The 15608-nt window shown below is 33.9% G+C and overlaps 1 protein-coding gene across 1 annotated transcript in view; it reads right to left on the reverse strand.

Moving 5' to 3' along the window:
• Positions 1–526: 526 nt before the first annotated feature.
• Positions 527–15608, reverse strand: part of LOC114652284 (poly [ADP-ribose] polymerase tankyrase-1) — a 208201-nt gene continuing 193119 nt past the window's right edge. The window contains exons 22-27 of the mRNA XM_028802598.2: positions 15229–15326; positions 12129–12203; positions 9335–9440; positions 7107–7293; positions 6587–6743; positions 527–2329 (exon numbers count right to left, since the gene is read on the reverse strand). Of these exons, the coding sequence (XP_028658431.1) occupies positions 2243–2329; positions 6587–6743; positions 7107–7293; positions 9335–9440; positions 12129–12203; positions 15229–15326 (710 nt within the window). The 3' untranslated portion in view covers positions 527–2242. The remainder of the gene's footprint in view (positions 2330–6586; positions 6744–7106; positions 7294–9334; positions 9441–12128; positions 12204–15228; positions 15327–15608) is intronic.

Consider the following 15608-nt stretch of genomic DNA (forward strand, 5'->3'; position numbering starts at 1 on the left):
GATTAGAGCTCAACCAAAAGCGGACATTGAAACACGAGTGAGTGTAAACACACAAGCAAATCCATCAAGGAATGGATGAACATAAAGAAATGGAGGACTCTAGAATGACCAAATCGAAGACAAAATCTGAGTTCAATCACCATGCTGTGAGGGGATTTAAATGGGCGGCGCATACTAGACAACCCTCAAACACCACACAGCGGAAAAAATACTTTATGGAGGAGTTGGAAAAACTGATATGAAACGACGACTTGAGGGGGCAAACACCAGCTATTAAAACTAAGGGTGGACTTGTGCCATTTTCGCTTGTGGAAAAAGTATCTGTTCATTTTTATTAAAAATAATTTGCAAATGTGTATTGTTTTTCCTCAAATGCAGGACCTTGATCTAGATACTGTTTAAATGAAGATCAGATTTTGATATGTCCACATTTTTAAAAAAAAATCATGGCGTTTACTTACTTTTTCCCTTGACAGTAAATATTTGTAAGTTTCTAAAACTACCCAAAAAAAGCAGACATTACAAGGAGTGCCAACTGAGTTTTTATTAAGACATATTTCAATACTGGCATACAAGGCTGAGGAGTGTTACACTTATAATTGGGTCTTATTTTTGTATTAATATTCAAAGTATGATTTTGCTTATTTATAAAACTATTATAGCAATGTTAAAATAAAGCAGAACAATGACCCTTTAAGTAGCACAAAAAAAAAAAACAAAAAAAACAGGTCCATAAAAACCAGCAAGGAAAAAAACCTCTTACAAGCTGTTTCTCTCAGTGCAAACTGACAACAGTCCGGAAAATAAATCCAGAAAGGGTTAGAAAATGGAACTGGTTGAAAATTAAAGATTTAACAAAAAAGATTTCCATTTCTTGACATTCAATATAAATAACCAGGTCTGACATGCACCTCTAGTCTTCTGCACCACCATTCACGCCAAAAAAAAAAAAAAAAAGACAAACTCATAAGCAAACAGCATTATTTTAACCACTTTGAATCTAAATAAAAGTGTGTAACAGAGTTCTATATGCTGCTCGTTGTTAAATGGAGAAAAATAAAGGTGCCCATCCAAACTGATTAAAGTTACAGTACTAATAAACAAAAAACTCATCAGGAAAAAAACACCACCAAATGCTTTACAGGGTATAGTCATTTAAACAATCTGTACATTCATGAACATTTTAATAAAATGAAATTATTTCAATTATTACAATAACTTAAATCTTTCCTCTAAAAAAAGTGCAAATCCTTTTAGATATAGAATGAAGTTCAGTGGGTGAGTACTGTAAATGGCATCACAGCGAGAAATGTACTAGGTATCTTTATTGTGCAAATCATTCGGCAGGATTCCCTGGCTCATTTTCAGAGACTTCCTTTGAATTGTCCTCCTTTAAATGCGTGCTATTAAAAAACTGCATCATGTGAACCTCATTTTTTTTTTTAATAAAGCACAATTCTGAACAGTTTTAAGCTGTACATTAAGGTCCCAATAAGGCAAATAATGGTAATGGTCCAATTATTTACAGTGTAAATTGTCTACCATGAAATAGAAAATATATACTTGGTCAAAATGAAAAAAGCAAAAAAAAAAAAAAAAAAGTAAAATTAATAAACATGTAAACAATATACTTCATGGGCTGATAACATTAGAAAATTACATAAAAATAAACCAAAGCATATTTAAAAAGCCTTAAAAGGCAGCACAGCCCACAAGCAACAAACATTTTTCAGTAAATGGATAAAGAGAAGGTAAAAGTGACCAAATGGGACTCAGTTAATGCTCTGCCAAACTTTGAGAATGCCACAATAGAGATAAAGTAGTACAGGAAAAATATGGATTTGAAGTAGTGTACTTTCAGATGACTACTGCTACAAAACACATCTTCGCCAGCAAAGGGGTGACTAGAAGATATGCTGTAAGTTTTAGTAGAATAAAGAAAAGTAAAACCCACAAAAGCCAAAGTCTGTGCATTTAAATGCTGTTCAGTAGGGGTTCTGGTAGAAACTGAGCCAAGTTTGTCTGTATACATAATGGCAATCCAGGTCAACTTTCTTCAAAACAGAATTACGAGAGGTGGCAACCAGTGAAGCATCTTCTGTTAATACTTGTTTGCAGATGATATTGGAGATTATTAGTTGATTCCCACAATATTTAATAAGCTTTTTAATTGTCTTTTGTTACAAGTTAAGGTTCCCAAGGTAGGTAAAAGGTTTGCTGCCCATAGCACTGTCTTTTAAAACTATGACTTTAGTTCTGCACCCGTTGTAGTCTGGGAAGTGCTTTCTGGTTTCAGGATCTGGTATGTGATGAGGTATTCTGGATAAGCCTAAATCAAAACAGATAAACAGAAGAATATGCATCATGAACAGAATACTCTATAAATCATAGTACATTAAGTTCATACCAATTCAAATAAATGAACACCAACTAAGAATTTCATAATACACATTCCCCTATTTTTGGAAATTGCCCAGAAATACACTCATGGGATATAATATGCTTCCAACACTCACCCATGTCATTTTTCGCCTTTAGACAATCTTCAAAGTTCCTTAATTTCTTAAATGCTCCTCTTGGAGACAACTTAAATTCACAAACTATATTTATTCTTCATTTTTCTCAATTACAAAGTTTTTGTTGCAGATCATCCTCTAAACTGCATTTGACCTACACCTACTCGATTACACCACAACTTTGAAATTCAATTTTATAATTGGCGTCCAAAGAAGAATGGCCCAATATCCATTACTGCTGTAATACTTTTCTGTTATTTAAACATTTTTTTAGTATTTTATCACAAATCAAAATTATTCTTGAACTCTAACACCAGACTTAATGCATACTTAGCTTAACGAGCTTAAGGTCAGTAATACAAAAGAAAGAAAACTGCATTTGAGTTAAGAGAGTTTAATACCTTTTGTACAAGTTAATTCATGTAAAATGTTTAATAACTTATTAACTTTTCCTTATAATTTGGATTAAAGCCAAATTGAAATGCCCAGCTATAAACTCTATTGTGGCATAATTTAGACAACAAAGGTGTGGATGATAAACTGTTGAATCCACACAAAATCTTGCATGCCAGAGTAACAAATGGAGTGGACTAAACACTCTCAATATAGTGCCTTCAGAAAGTAGTCACCCACTATGTATTATTTATCATTTGGTTGTGTCAAATAAATGCATATTTAAACTTATGTTTTTCCACTCCTGAAAAGTTAATTCTCTATAATGTTAAAGTATTCTGATGCCCTTAAAATATACGGAAAAAAAAATCAGCTACTTAATTAATAAGTATTTAACCTTTGGTTTAAGACAACCACACCAACAAAGCTGGTGCAGCAAATAAACAAAACAATGTGCTAAAATTTCAAAATCTAAGGGTGTACTCATGCTAGGCACATTACTTCCATACCATGCCCAAGTGCGATTGTCCCCCTCCCTACTACCCTGCTGGCCTGCACTCACAATGGGCTTTCATGTTCTGGGCCCGGACACACTTCTGTCATTACCACAAGACTTTGTGTAAAGCCAAAACAAGATCTGAAAATGATGTGACAGCATGCAGGTCAAAATGATTTTACTTATTTTGTGGTTGTCTTAGAGTCATGTAGAGCGGGATAACGTTATACTCTTCTGCGGACGCTACTGCTACTCAAGCACTGCACTGTTTATACTTAAGTGCGTACTTTATGTAAAGCTGGAAGATTCCACCAGGTAGAAATACAAGATATTATCGAAGTGAGATAACGTTCGGCTTCACTGTGTTGTGAATTGCCTGAAATATCTATTAAATTCCGAGGACACCTTGCCACAATGTCTCTGTAAAGGATGGATGTTTAATGATTACATCCATCAATCCAAGGATGCACTCATTCCAGCATGCATCAAGTGTGAGGCAGAAACAATCCCTGGAATATAAGCACACATATACACTACTATCATTTTAGCATCACCAAATCCCCAAACCTGCAAATCCTTGGAACGAAACCGAAGCACACTGTGGAAACCCAACAGAAAAGCATGCTAATTCCAGGCAGGAAACACCAGGGACGTGACTCTCTGCCGAGGCAACAGCGCTACTGCTCTGCCACTGTGCCGCCCCGACATGTGTAATTAACAGCATTCATTATTTAAACTAAGTTAATGATTTATCTGTACAACGTAATATATATACTTTAATGCATTTAATCATGAAAGTGATATCTAAATGTGCAGAGAGCTGGAATATCATAAATTTAATGTGTTCTGTGTGGCAATTGCTGCCTGCCACTGCTGTCAGCACAGGAAGAAGCCCTGGAAGCATGTAGCATTTAACAACTGGGTCGGTTTTAGGATGATGTTTATATTAATGACAAAATGAACTACGAGATTAAAGTGGAAATTTCAAGATTAAAGCCAAAATTTCCATTTTAATCACAAAACAGACCTTTTCACTTTGTCCCTATTTTTTTCTTCTCTGTGGTTCAAATATGAATGTAGACGCCATACATTCTGATGCTGTTGTGAAGGTGCAAAGAAAAAAAATTGCACAGAAGATGGTATCTGAGACCTTTAACATGTATGGCGTCATTATGATAGGGAATATGCAATGCTTCAAAAGAACAGCACCATGAAAACATTTGTATATCAGCATTTTACTTCACCACATTGAACCATTCATCAAACACCGGAGTACAAACATTGATCCTGTAGGATCTGCAAAGTAGCTTGCTGTCACATGTTGATAGTAAAACAGACTCTGACGTCATGTTCCAACTTGAAGAAACTGTGCTCACCCATTTTTTGCCGGTACTAAAACTCACTCACACGTTATGTTAATTTCTTAGAAAGTGCTCAGTGGACATATCAAATGAACACTGGGAATGCGTGGCAGCCATGATGCGTGCGCATATGCGTTCTAAGCTGCACGTGATAATTTTTACTGTGAGAAATGATGTTAAGGGATGAATTTGCAGCTTTTCTTGCCAACTATAATTCATGTTCATGTGTAAGGTGAGAATAAAAAACTGTTTTTAACTCAAAATATATTGAATGAAATTAGAATTGTACAACCTGACTTGTCACATCATTGATGTCATGTCTGTTTTCTTTGCTCGGGCATGTTTAGTGATCACACTGCTTCCGAAAAATACTGAACCGTGCTCGGGCCCACCTCCTCCAAGCAGGCCAGGGCATGGTACGATTGGCCTGGTACATAGTGATCACACTAGTCAAACGAACTAGACTTTGGGGGGTTACATGCGGACAAACATGCTTGAGCACAGAATGAATTGCCAGTGTGAGTACACCCTAAATGTGCAAAGCTCACATAAACACCCAAAAAATTCACCTGTTGCTATAAAGTCTTTCATTCTTGAGAAATACATTTTCATGAATAAAAAGAATAAGCTGCGTTTCCTTAATGTGTTAGTTTATTGTATTAGTGACAGGAGAAATAATTTCATTAAAATAAGGAGGTGTAACAGGAACACAATTTAAAAAGAATTCAGGGGGTGAATATTTTATGAAGGAATTATATTTTGAAGCTAGAATGGTCACAACTATAATATTCAGAGGATTTTTTTCTGCTTTTATTTCTTTTACACTTTTCACTCATTCTGTTTATGCATACAGACAAAAATTTTGTGTTTAAAATTGTACGTTAATCAACTGTACTTTTAATAATTGTCATGGACTATTTTACAACACGGACATGGCCAGAACAGTATGAGAGGAAGATGATTCAAGCATCACCGCAAAAAAATGAGGTCAGGCAGGAAAGAGAAAGTCTAAGTAATGGAGTGTCAGTAGGATACTAACTAATTCACGCATTTCACAGGCCAAAAAGGAGATATTCCAGTGCCCTGTCAGACTAGATGGCCAATAGTAAGTGACAGCACCTAGTTGCCAGGACAGGCGGTACTGGGAAATGGAGGCAGTACTGGGAATCGCATGGTTGTTTTAATTAAGTCTATCAGTCTCAGAGAATACAGAAAAAAATGCATCACAACAAAGTCCTGAAGACCTGTCTTATTTAGGAATGAATACTCATTCCAGATGCAAATAATAGGACCTAGACGTTTACATGAAACTTATAAGATTATGGATTCAGAAAAATCACGGACAAACTGACCCATCTGTTAGCGAGACAATAAGCAGTAATGGTTTAGGATAGCCCAAGGAGCTATAATATGTTTACTCTTGTATTTTTGTGAGTGCTTCTCTAATTCGCTAAACTTCTGTCTGCTGGCATCCATTTTTTTCAGGGACAGTGCCATAAAGTAGTGCTGCAACAGAATATGAAGTGTTCATGTTCTAATCATCAGAATATATTTTTAATAATCTGAGAAATTTAATGTGGATGGAAGCCTTACATAAATGATCTATACTGGTTTGAAATTTTATTTAAATGAGACATATATACATTTTGTCAGAAACTACGGTTATTTATTGGATTGTGAAATACATATACATGTTACTAAAACATGAATAAAAATTAAAAATGGAAGAAAATCCTTTCCCCCAATTTAAATGCTTATTCTAAAATGTTAATAACATTCTTAACTAACAATAAGTACAATGAATCTTGGAATTTTCTTACCTGTTCACCTCTGTAGATAACATACTCAGCATACGCTAGACCATTGACACTGGGTCGTCCAATAACAGAATGGTGCCCTGGTGGGGCATGAGCCATCTTCATTGCGCTGAACTGCAGGAAAGACTTGCCCAGTGTAACTCTACAGAACAACATTTGTCTGACAGGAAAAGGATACAGTTAATAAATTATTTATATTAAAAATGCATGAAATAACATGTTTGTTAAAGCTCAATAAATGTGTTATATAAGTTTAAAGAAACAGTTATGCTTGGTACTACTGTAACTACTGAACAGTTACAGAATTAAGCGTAAAAAAGTATGTGTTTAAAGGAAACTATGAACAGTAGCAAAAACACAACTGAAATATTTCTTACATTTGTGTTAAACTGATAGCATTTTTAAAATTTAACAAGGGCATTTTATACGTTATTATACAGTGCTGTATCCTATCTTTAAACATATAGCATGTAAAACAGACCTTGAAATGAGAATACTTGATTAAAAAAAAAAAATCTCTTACCTGTGGCAGACATAACATGATCTATCTTTGTGTGTTGGACAGCCAGTTCCACCTCCAATTCCATAAACATACTGATTACTTTTTGAAGAATTTTCAGCAAAATATATACCAGCACCAAACATGCCTCCAATATATGCATGTCTTTCATCAAAGCCCTTATGAATAATTGCATTTATGAATGGGGAGCCTGGAAAAATAACGAATCATGAGTCAGAAAATAAGCAGAAAAAACATTAAAAGAAAGCATGGCGACAGAGAGTCCTCTAAATTACTCTTCTCAGGCAGATTAGTTTGTCTCCCTTGTTTACCAGGCACACATAAAAAAGAAAAATAAAATTCTCATACACTATTGATATTGTCACTGTAAATATATTAAAACAGGAGAAATAAAAGCTAACCAGGGACTATATTGGCCACATCTGTTACAGGGAAAGAAACAACACTGAAAATGAAGGCTCAAGTAACCGATGCCCACAGAGGCACAAGAAAAATGTGCAACCTCCATACAGGCAGTGCACAGGTTTAGAAATCAAACCCAGGAATCTAGTTAATCAACCTCCCTCACAAGTACAAATATCCACCAACTGATGAAAACAAAAACCTTTAAACTTCTGCTCTGATTTGACAGCAGTTTTCAACTTAAAATGAATATTTAAAACCAGTAAATAAGCATTCACCATCTTTGTAGAGTGGTATAGGTTCAGAAGGAAAGGCACTTGCGCCAGTGAACTTTCTGCTCCAATTTTAGAATACAAAAAGTGAATTTTAAGCTTCATTTAGACAGCCTTTACCACTTACCTGTTTATGGTGTGTACATAAACTATTTTACATATATAAATATACTGATCTTATTCATAATCAAAACGTGGATCCTACAAATACAAGCTATACATTAAGAAAACCGAACCAATGCAGAGATTACTGACTTTAACTTTAACAGAGTAACCACCCTGCAGCTAACCTTTTTTGTTCTATGATTAAAAAAACCAAAACTGAACTGCACATAATAAAGCTGCTATATAAATAAAATGTATTATTATTAAAATATTCAATAAAATACTTGGGGTTAAACTATTTCTAAAGAAAAGAAATACAAGAAATGGTTTGGATAAATGTACATATGCCCAAAGGTAATAGCCGGTGGAAGCACTTTTTGTCATAATGAATGTGCACCAATGTAGCACACAATTTCATGAAGTATCCAGAACCCTTCACTTTCTGCGCACTTTATTGAGTTTTAGTGTTCTAGACACACAAGTATAATTAAAGCAAACAGGATGCACCTGATCAGAATTTGAAGTGTCAGTTAGATAATTAAGAGATTTCAGCTTTTGATTTTTAATACTGCAAATCTTAATGAAAATGTTTTCATTTTATCATTATGGCTTATTAAGCGCAGTCTGGTGGCCACAAATGGCACAGTTATCCATTTAACATTAAATCTACAACACAATAAAGTGTGCAAAACATGCAAGGGTCTGAATAGTTTCTGAATCCATTGTAAATACACACTTATCATGTAACAAACTTCTTTTTTGTTTGGCAAATATGGTTGTTTTCTTCTTACTTTCCAACAGCTCATAGCTTCTTTGATGTGAATATTGATTATTCTTTCACACAAAGACTAACTGGTTTCTCAGACTTGCCAGTGGAGTTCTGATTGCCAATCTGATTAATATCTACCTTACTTGCTCATTCACATTAGAATGCAGCCTTAAACTGACAGACCTATGGTAGTACAATGTACCTTCCAGTTTTAAGTGATGTTGCTCCGAGGGTTATTATAGCCTACAAATTGTTTTTCTATTAAATTCATGCCTTTCTTCACTTTTATCCTGGTTGTTCAATGACTCTAAAGATGTACTGCTCAGAATCTGCAGATACAGCTAATTTTATTATTATACAGTACCTGAACACAAAATGTAGTCAATTAACCTCCAGAGTAACTTCAAAGACAACTGGTTACAACAGTTGCAATTTACAGATTCTGTTAAGGAGGGTGATTAGTATATTTTCATTTCTCATTATTCTGTTAGAAAATGTGCAATTTTACAAAGTTTATGTTGTTTTTTTTATAGGTATTGTATTCACTCATGATAATTTCGTGTGAATTTCCCCTTGGGATTAATAATCTATCTTCACTGTAATTAGCAAGCATGCAACATATTATTAAAAAAGATTATAGACATGAACTTCAAAATTAAAATAGTAGAATGTATCTAACTTACCATGAAAAAGCATGCGCTCATTATGATGATTGTGATTTTCATCTGCTATTTCTTTTTGCCGGTGAGTATACCTTTCCCTTAATTTCTTATTCACCACTTTCTGAATCTGCAAAAGTAATTTTATGTAAATATAAAAAAGTTGACATACAGCAATACGATGGCTATTTCTCACAACTTTAATTTCATGATTTACATTTCCAATGTTTTTACATTAGTTGACTTAATGGAGTACAGTATTTTTCTGCACTAACCAATTCTAAATTTATAAAATTCTCTCTCACAGTTATCTCAAAAATACAAATTAAAGTGCACCATGAACCCTTCCTTCTCTGCTTCATTTTGGTGTTTCCTACACTGCTAACAACAGCATGAATTGAGAAAAAGATTGATGTCCTACAGTGGTCCAGTGAAAGCTGTGATCTTAGTCTAATTAAGAATTTATGGTGCTATTTGAAAATAAGGTGAAAAGCAACATTCAATTAACCTGAGCAACATGGAGTACATCTGCCAGGAAGACTTTGCCAAAATCACTCTTATGTGCAAAAAGGCGGGACATACTTATCATAAAATAATACAGATTAAATAAAATGATTTAAGAGCCCTAAATATTAAATGGGCCTTTTGCATCTAATTTCTATTTCATCAAAGCAGATATGTGAATCCTATGTGTTTTTCCTAAAAGTTCAAAGAAATGCTGAAATTGCCTTTCGAAATCGATCCTTATATATTATTTTGACTGTGTAAGTTCCTGAAAGAATAGAGATTGGAGCAGAGGTATGACAAGGAAAATAATACCTACATCTTTCTACAACGTATTTGTTATTTGTTTAGATGCAATGTACTTGGAGATGACTATAAACACAGAAAAATAAGGTGTAGGTTGCTATGACAGGAGTCAACTAAATAGTACAACAAGGAGAAGAGTGGTGATGCTGTCTTGTAGACGTAAAGACTGGAAGATTTTGGTTTCCAACCCATATACTGTCTGTATAAACTCTGAATTTTCTCTGTGTTCCTGTGGTTTCATTCCCACAGTCCAAACTCTGGCATCTTACTCTGCCTGGAAACTCTAAATTGTGTGAGCAAATGCAGGTCTGAATATACCCTACAACAGACAAGCACACTGTCCTGGGCTGATTCCTTTTCAAGCTACTGAGGCTATACATACTGCTTTCTTAAATTACATTTTTAATTATTCCCAGTAATTATCTTAATTAGACATTGTTAAGTCTTTTCCATTTTATTTTAGTTCATATTAATGCTTGTGTGCAATTTTTATTGTTTTACTCATGTAATAAGACTTACTCATGACATGTCCCCTTTGCACAGTTTTAAAATCAATTGCTAAGTCTGCTTACTGGTAATCATTTTACATTTTATCATTGAGCAGCAAAGTCATGCACTTGAGGTTGATGTTATATTTGCTAGACAATACAAGCAAAGCACATCCTCTGCAATTACACGTTTGTTTAAAACTGTTCACGTTATAAAATTTAGAGTTTAAAATCTTTCAGATGTCTGTACTGTGAATACTTTTGCTGTTAAGAAAATTATGGTACACATAATGGTGATGCATTTACATTTTTGCTATAAAAAAACATCTGCTAATCTTTTGTGCACTGAAGCCGTACAATTTTATTAAAATAGTAAAAAAGTAAACAAAAAAATTAAAAGGTGCTGCTCCAATACCTGTTTAGTAAGAAGTACCAGCATTTCATGGGCAACATATTGTTAATGACTGGTTGCAATATGCATATTTGTACAAAAATATTTTTAAATTATAGGTACATTTTATTTATACTTAAATTTTATATTATATATAAAACCAAGGCATGCATAAAACTGGTTTGATTACATCAAAACTTGCAATTAAGGTCATCACTTTAGTGTTATGCAGGATATTGTCTAATGCAGTGAAATAATTGTGTTGCAAAGATTTTAATTATGGCAAACATTCCTGCATATGTGACCTATTTTCTATTACAATAACTGGATTAACCTGCTCTAATGAAACACAAGACTGTATGTTACAGGTCACAGTACTACTTTAAACCATGGCTCACAGATACTTTTATGTTCATGCTTCATGTCAGACATTACACATCATCAATTTGTTAGCTTCCATTTTTCTTGTGTAAAATAACATCGAATGTTTCAACGCAGTAAATGATATACAACCAATTTTATTTTTTAATCATGATCAACATGAATTATGTTAGAGTTCATTTTTCTTTTTTTAGTGAATCCCAATAGGCAGGTTTGATATTTTAATTAAAAGACATTTATGAAATTTAAGGAAAAATATCTATTCTATATGAACATGTTGATGTATAAACTGAACTGAACAGACAACCTTGAAAATTAGTTATTTTTTGGATTAAGTCAAAAATAGCATTAATAGGCTCATTTTAACAGTAGGCACTGCTCAAGTTTCTTCACATATTTATGTGTTAAGTACTGCTTAGAAGTTTCAGACACAATGGGAAAAGAAACAAAGGTCAGTCTCCATTCAACAACAAGTAGAGAGTAAGACAAGTCAAAGAGTAAAAACATCTATGATTGATCTGGTTTAAGGAACCAAATACTGACATTTAATTTATCCGTATGCCTTTTCAAGTGTGTTTTAGGAAAGGTTTTCCATTGGAAGTTCACTTTACTGGATAAACTATGCATACCAGATCACAATTCTTTGTATGTTGTGTAAGGTACTAGGGTATACATTGCATCAGACTGATTAGTAAGCTGTGAAAGTAGTACTTCTTTAAAACAACTAATTTTCAGTTGATCTTCTTACCTTTAGGATATTATACCTGCTAAAAACTCCACCAGCATTTCCACCATCTCTGTGTTCTCGAATAGTGCTCTGCATCTAGAAGAACGAACAAATATTTTTTGATTATGTATGATCAGTAAATGACATAGTGCAAAATATTTACTGCACAAATCATAAATCAATAAATGAACATTTAATTAATATAATGTGTTTAACAGTAAGCAGATCTACAGCATAGTTAATAATATAATTGACAATATTATACTCTGTAACAGCATCACTAAAATGCAGGGAAGGTAAATAACATTACTAGGAATGTAAGAATAAAAGGTAAGAACTTGTAAACTAATCAAAGTAAAAACTGAAACAGAAAATTGTGAAAACTCATTTTGGAGTATTGATAGTAAATATCAACCTTTCACACACACACTGACCTTTCCCAGAAATACCTTCATGGTATCATGTTAGAATTTCTTGTTTCAGTCAACATACTGGTAAAAATGCATCCAACATGGAACAACAATTCAGCTTATTTATTACTAACAGCTGAAGCAAATATTTCAAAATCCAAGCTGGATGTCAACTTTTTGTTGTGTTTTTTTCCCCTCCAAGTTATTGTGGCAACCTTTATGAGAACAAATGGCACTGGGCTTTCTTTAGTGCATTACTTGCTTATACTGTTTAGCCTGGATGGGCAGCTCATTTTCCGGACAACAATAAGGTGGATACTTCAGAAGAATGTTCCACAGGTATTGTAGAGATTTGAGCATCTTAGTTTTATATCATACAAGAGATGTGTTACTTTATTTAGTATAAACAGTGTACACAGGTGTTATGGAATGTTTTAATTCACAAATATGCGGCTAGCATACAAATCAGATAATATTTAGAAAAGGCCCTAACATTCCCTTGGCCATGCCTTGGACAAGTGAGTTAAGAAAATAGATGGATGGATTATGGCCCTTCAAAAACAGCAATATTCTACCCAGGCACAAAAGCTATGAGCTCAAAAGTAAATTTGCCAGTAATTCAGAAGACTTGCTATGTCAGTCTTTGCTTTTCATTTTCAAATAATTTCATTAGGCTAGACAACTTAAAACTGTGGCTCAAAAACAGGATAAAGAGAACAACTTGGTTAAGGCAGAAACCATGCTTTTTAAAAATCCTGTTTACATGCGTGAGTTCCATGTATGGAGTTCTCCTTTGGCAAAACATTCCGATATCATAGAACTGTGCTACAAGAAGATTAAAGCATCAACAATGGGAGTCGTGAATCTGAAAAGAAGCATGGAGCCCTGTGTCTTCTAAGAGTGCTGAGTTTAGCAACTGTATATTCAGCTAATCCACATCAATTTTGTGATTTTTGAAATATCGAGACAGATTATTTCAGCCAGGAGAAAGAATAGTGGGATTACCCAAGCATTTGCATCAGGAAATGCATCTCCACCATTTTCTACCCATAGATGTTTGACAAGTGTGCTAAGCAAATGTGGCAAAGTTTCGGCATTTAATTAAAAATTTTAAAGGCTTTATTAAACTAGTTACTCTTTAAACTAGTTACACAGTTTTTTTTTCTTTTTTTAATTGACAAACATGTAATATTAACTACTTTTCAAGGCATAAAGTTAGAATAAAATGCAGATAATAATCATCGCTAAAAGAAAACTGTGCTCAAAAACACACTAACAAAATATAATGAGTGCAATCGTATTAAAACAAAAACTATTGTGAAACAAAACTAATACGAATCATATTCAACTATGGATAAACGACATACAGTACATGGCAAATCAATAATAAATTAAAATAGTGAAAAGAGTAAAACAATTCATCACACAAAAGAAATTACAATTCTTATTTTAAGCCAATTGATTTATCTTGGCTCCTTACTGACCTGCTGACATCCACTAAGGTCAGCCCTTAATGATCTCCACAACACACCTCGCCAGAGACCTTTCCTAGGCTATTTTACACTGGTCTGTAATTTAGTCTCTTAAAGAGACAGAGCCACAAAAAAGGTATCAAGCATTTATTTTTACTATAAATATTCAACCATCCTACACAATGACTGGTAGAACAGTTTTTTTTTTTTTTTTTTATGAAAGAGTTTACCGACAACGAATGAAGGGAAAACTTCAGGATGTCAAGAACTGCATTTGTAAAATTATGCAGTAAGTTGAGAGACGTGATGAGTCCACATCCAGAAACTGTACATGCACCTCTGCCTTTGGAAATGAGTCGCCAGTTTCTCTTTATAGTCTTAGTAGTTACAGAGAGTACAAATTGATCACCAATCAGTCTGGTGTGCACAATTCTACTATAAAACATTTGTAAACATATTTAGTAAGGGCATATTATTGATAATGAGTGACAACAGACATACGCAGATAATGCAATCCTTAACTGCAACCTGGTTAAGGGTTTATCTGGACCCATAACTAGGCTACTTACGGACAAATTTACATGCTTACACCCAGTTTCCCCCATATGCTAATTTTTCAGAATCTGTAAAGAGCTAATGTGCCAAGAGATTCAATGATTGCCTGTCAGTGATGGAAGGTTTGATTTCAAAACACACACTACCTGCAACCTCAAAATATTATTCAATCTTAACATGTATACAGGGAAAACCCCAAATTGAACAGTAAGGGAATGCCAGGAAAATAATTATCTAATCATATTTATGACTGTTTATAACATTATATTTAAAAGATTTATACAAATTACTCATGAAAAGAGCAATATCTCATTGCATTTATAGTCTTTCCTCTTTATAAACTGCTTTGACCTTTTTTTTGAAAGTACAACTACATCAGAGAAGAGATGAAGCTTTGGTACCTCTTGTGAAGCGAACAATGGTCTCTTGGCCAGGTCAGATTGCCCTGCTCAGATTAGTCCATAGGTGATTAGCGTAATGTGCTCTAAATAAATGCAGGGGTTTTTAAGAAACACTGAGAAATGGAAACCTGACCATGCACAAATCAGCAATGCACCGCAACAGAAGTATAGAGATACTTTCATGTACAGTTCAAACTTATGAGTTCCATTCAAGCAGGAAAGAAATAATATAGTCACTAATAAATCCTGCAATATTAGTAAAAAGTAAAAGCAGTGAAAGTACCTCCTCTTCCACAGATTGAAACTCCTTGTCATCTGACGCAAGGTCTATCAAAACAGTACCTTGGTTTGCACAGTGGAAAGTGAGATAAGGGTTGGTACCTAGGGTTGAAAATTAATAATAAGCAGAATTTCAGAGACATACATAATACATTTTAGTCTATAAGTAAGAGACTTTGTAGCACATTGGTAAAAATACAGTAGGTTTTGAAAGACATTGCCTTTCACAGGTAAGAAAAAAAAGCCCAATCTTTTACTTCTTTTCTTCAACCCCACAATAAAGTTAAAATGTATCATGGAATGTACTTCAGTTCTAACCATAAATAAATATGAAGCATAAGAAGTTTCTTTTACCCTGCAAAAGAGGTCCTCTGAAGACTCTTT

This window comes from Erpetoichthys calabaricus, chromosome 5 (genome assembly GCF_900747795.2).
Source record: "Erpetoichthys calabaricus chromosome 5, fErpCal1.3, whole genome shotgun sequence".
In the NCBI taxonomy this organism is placed as follows: Eukaryota; Metazoa; Chordata; class Cladistia; order Polypteriformes; family Polypteridae; genus Erpetoichthys; species Erpetoichthys calabaricus.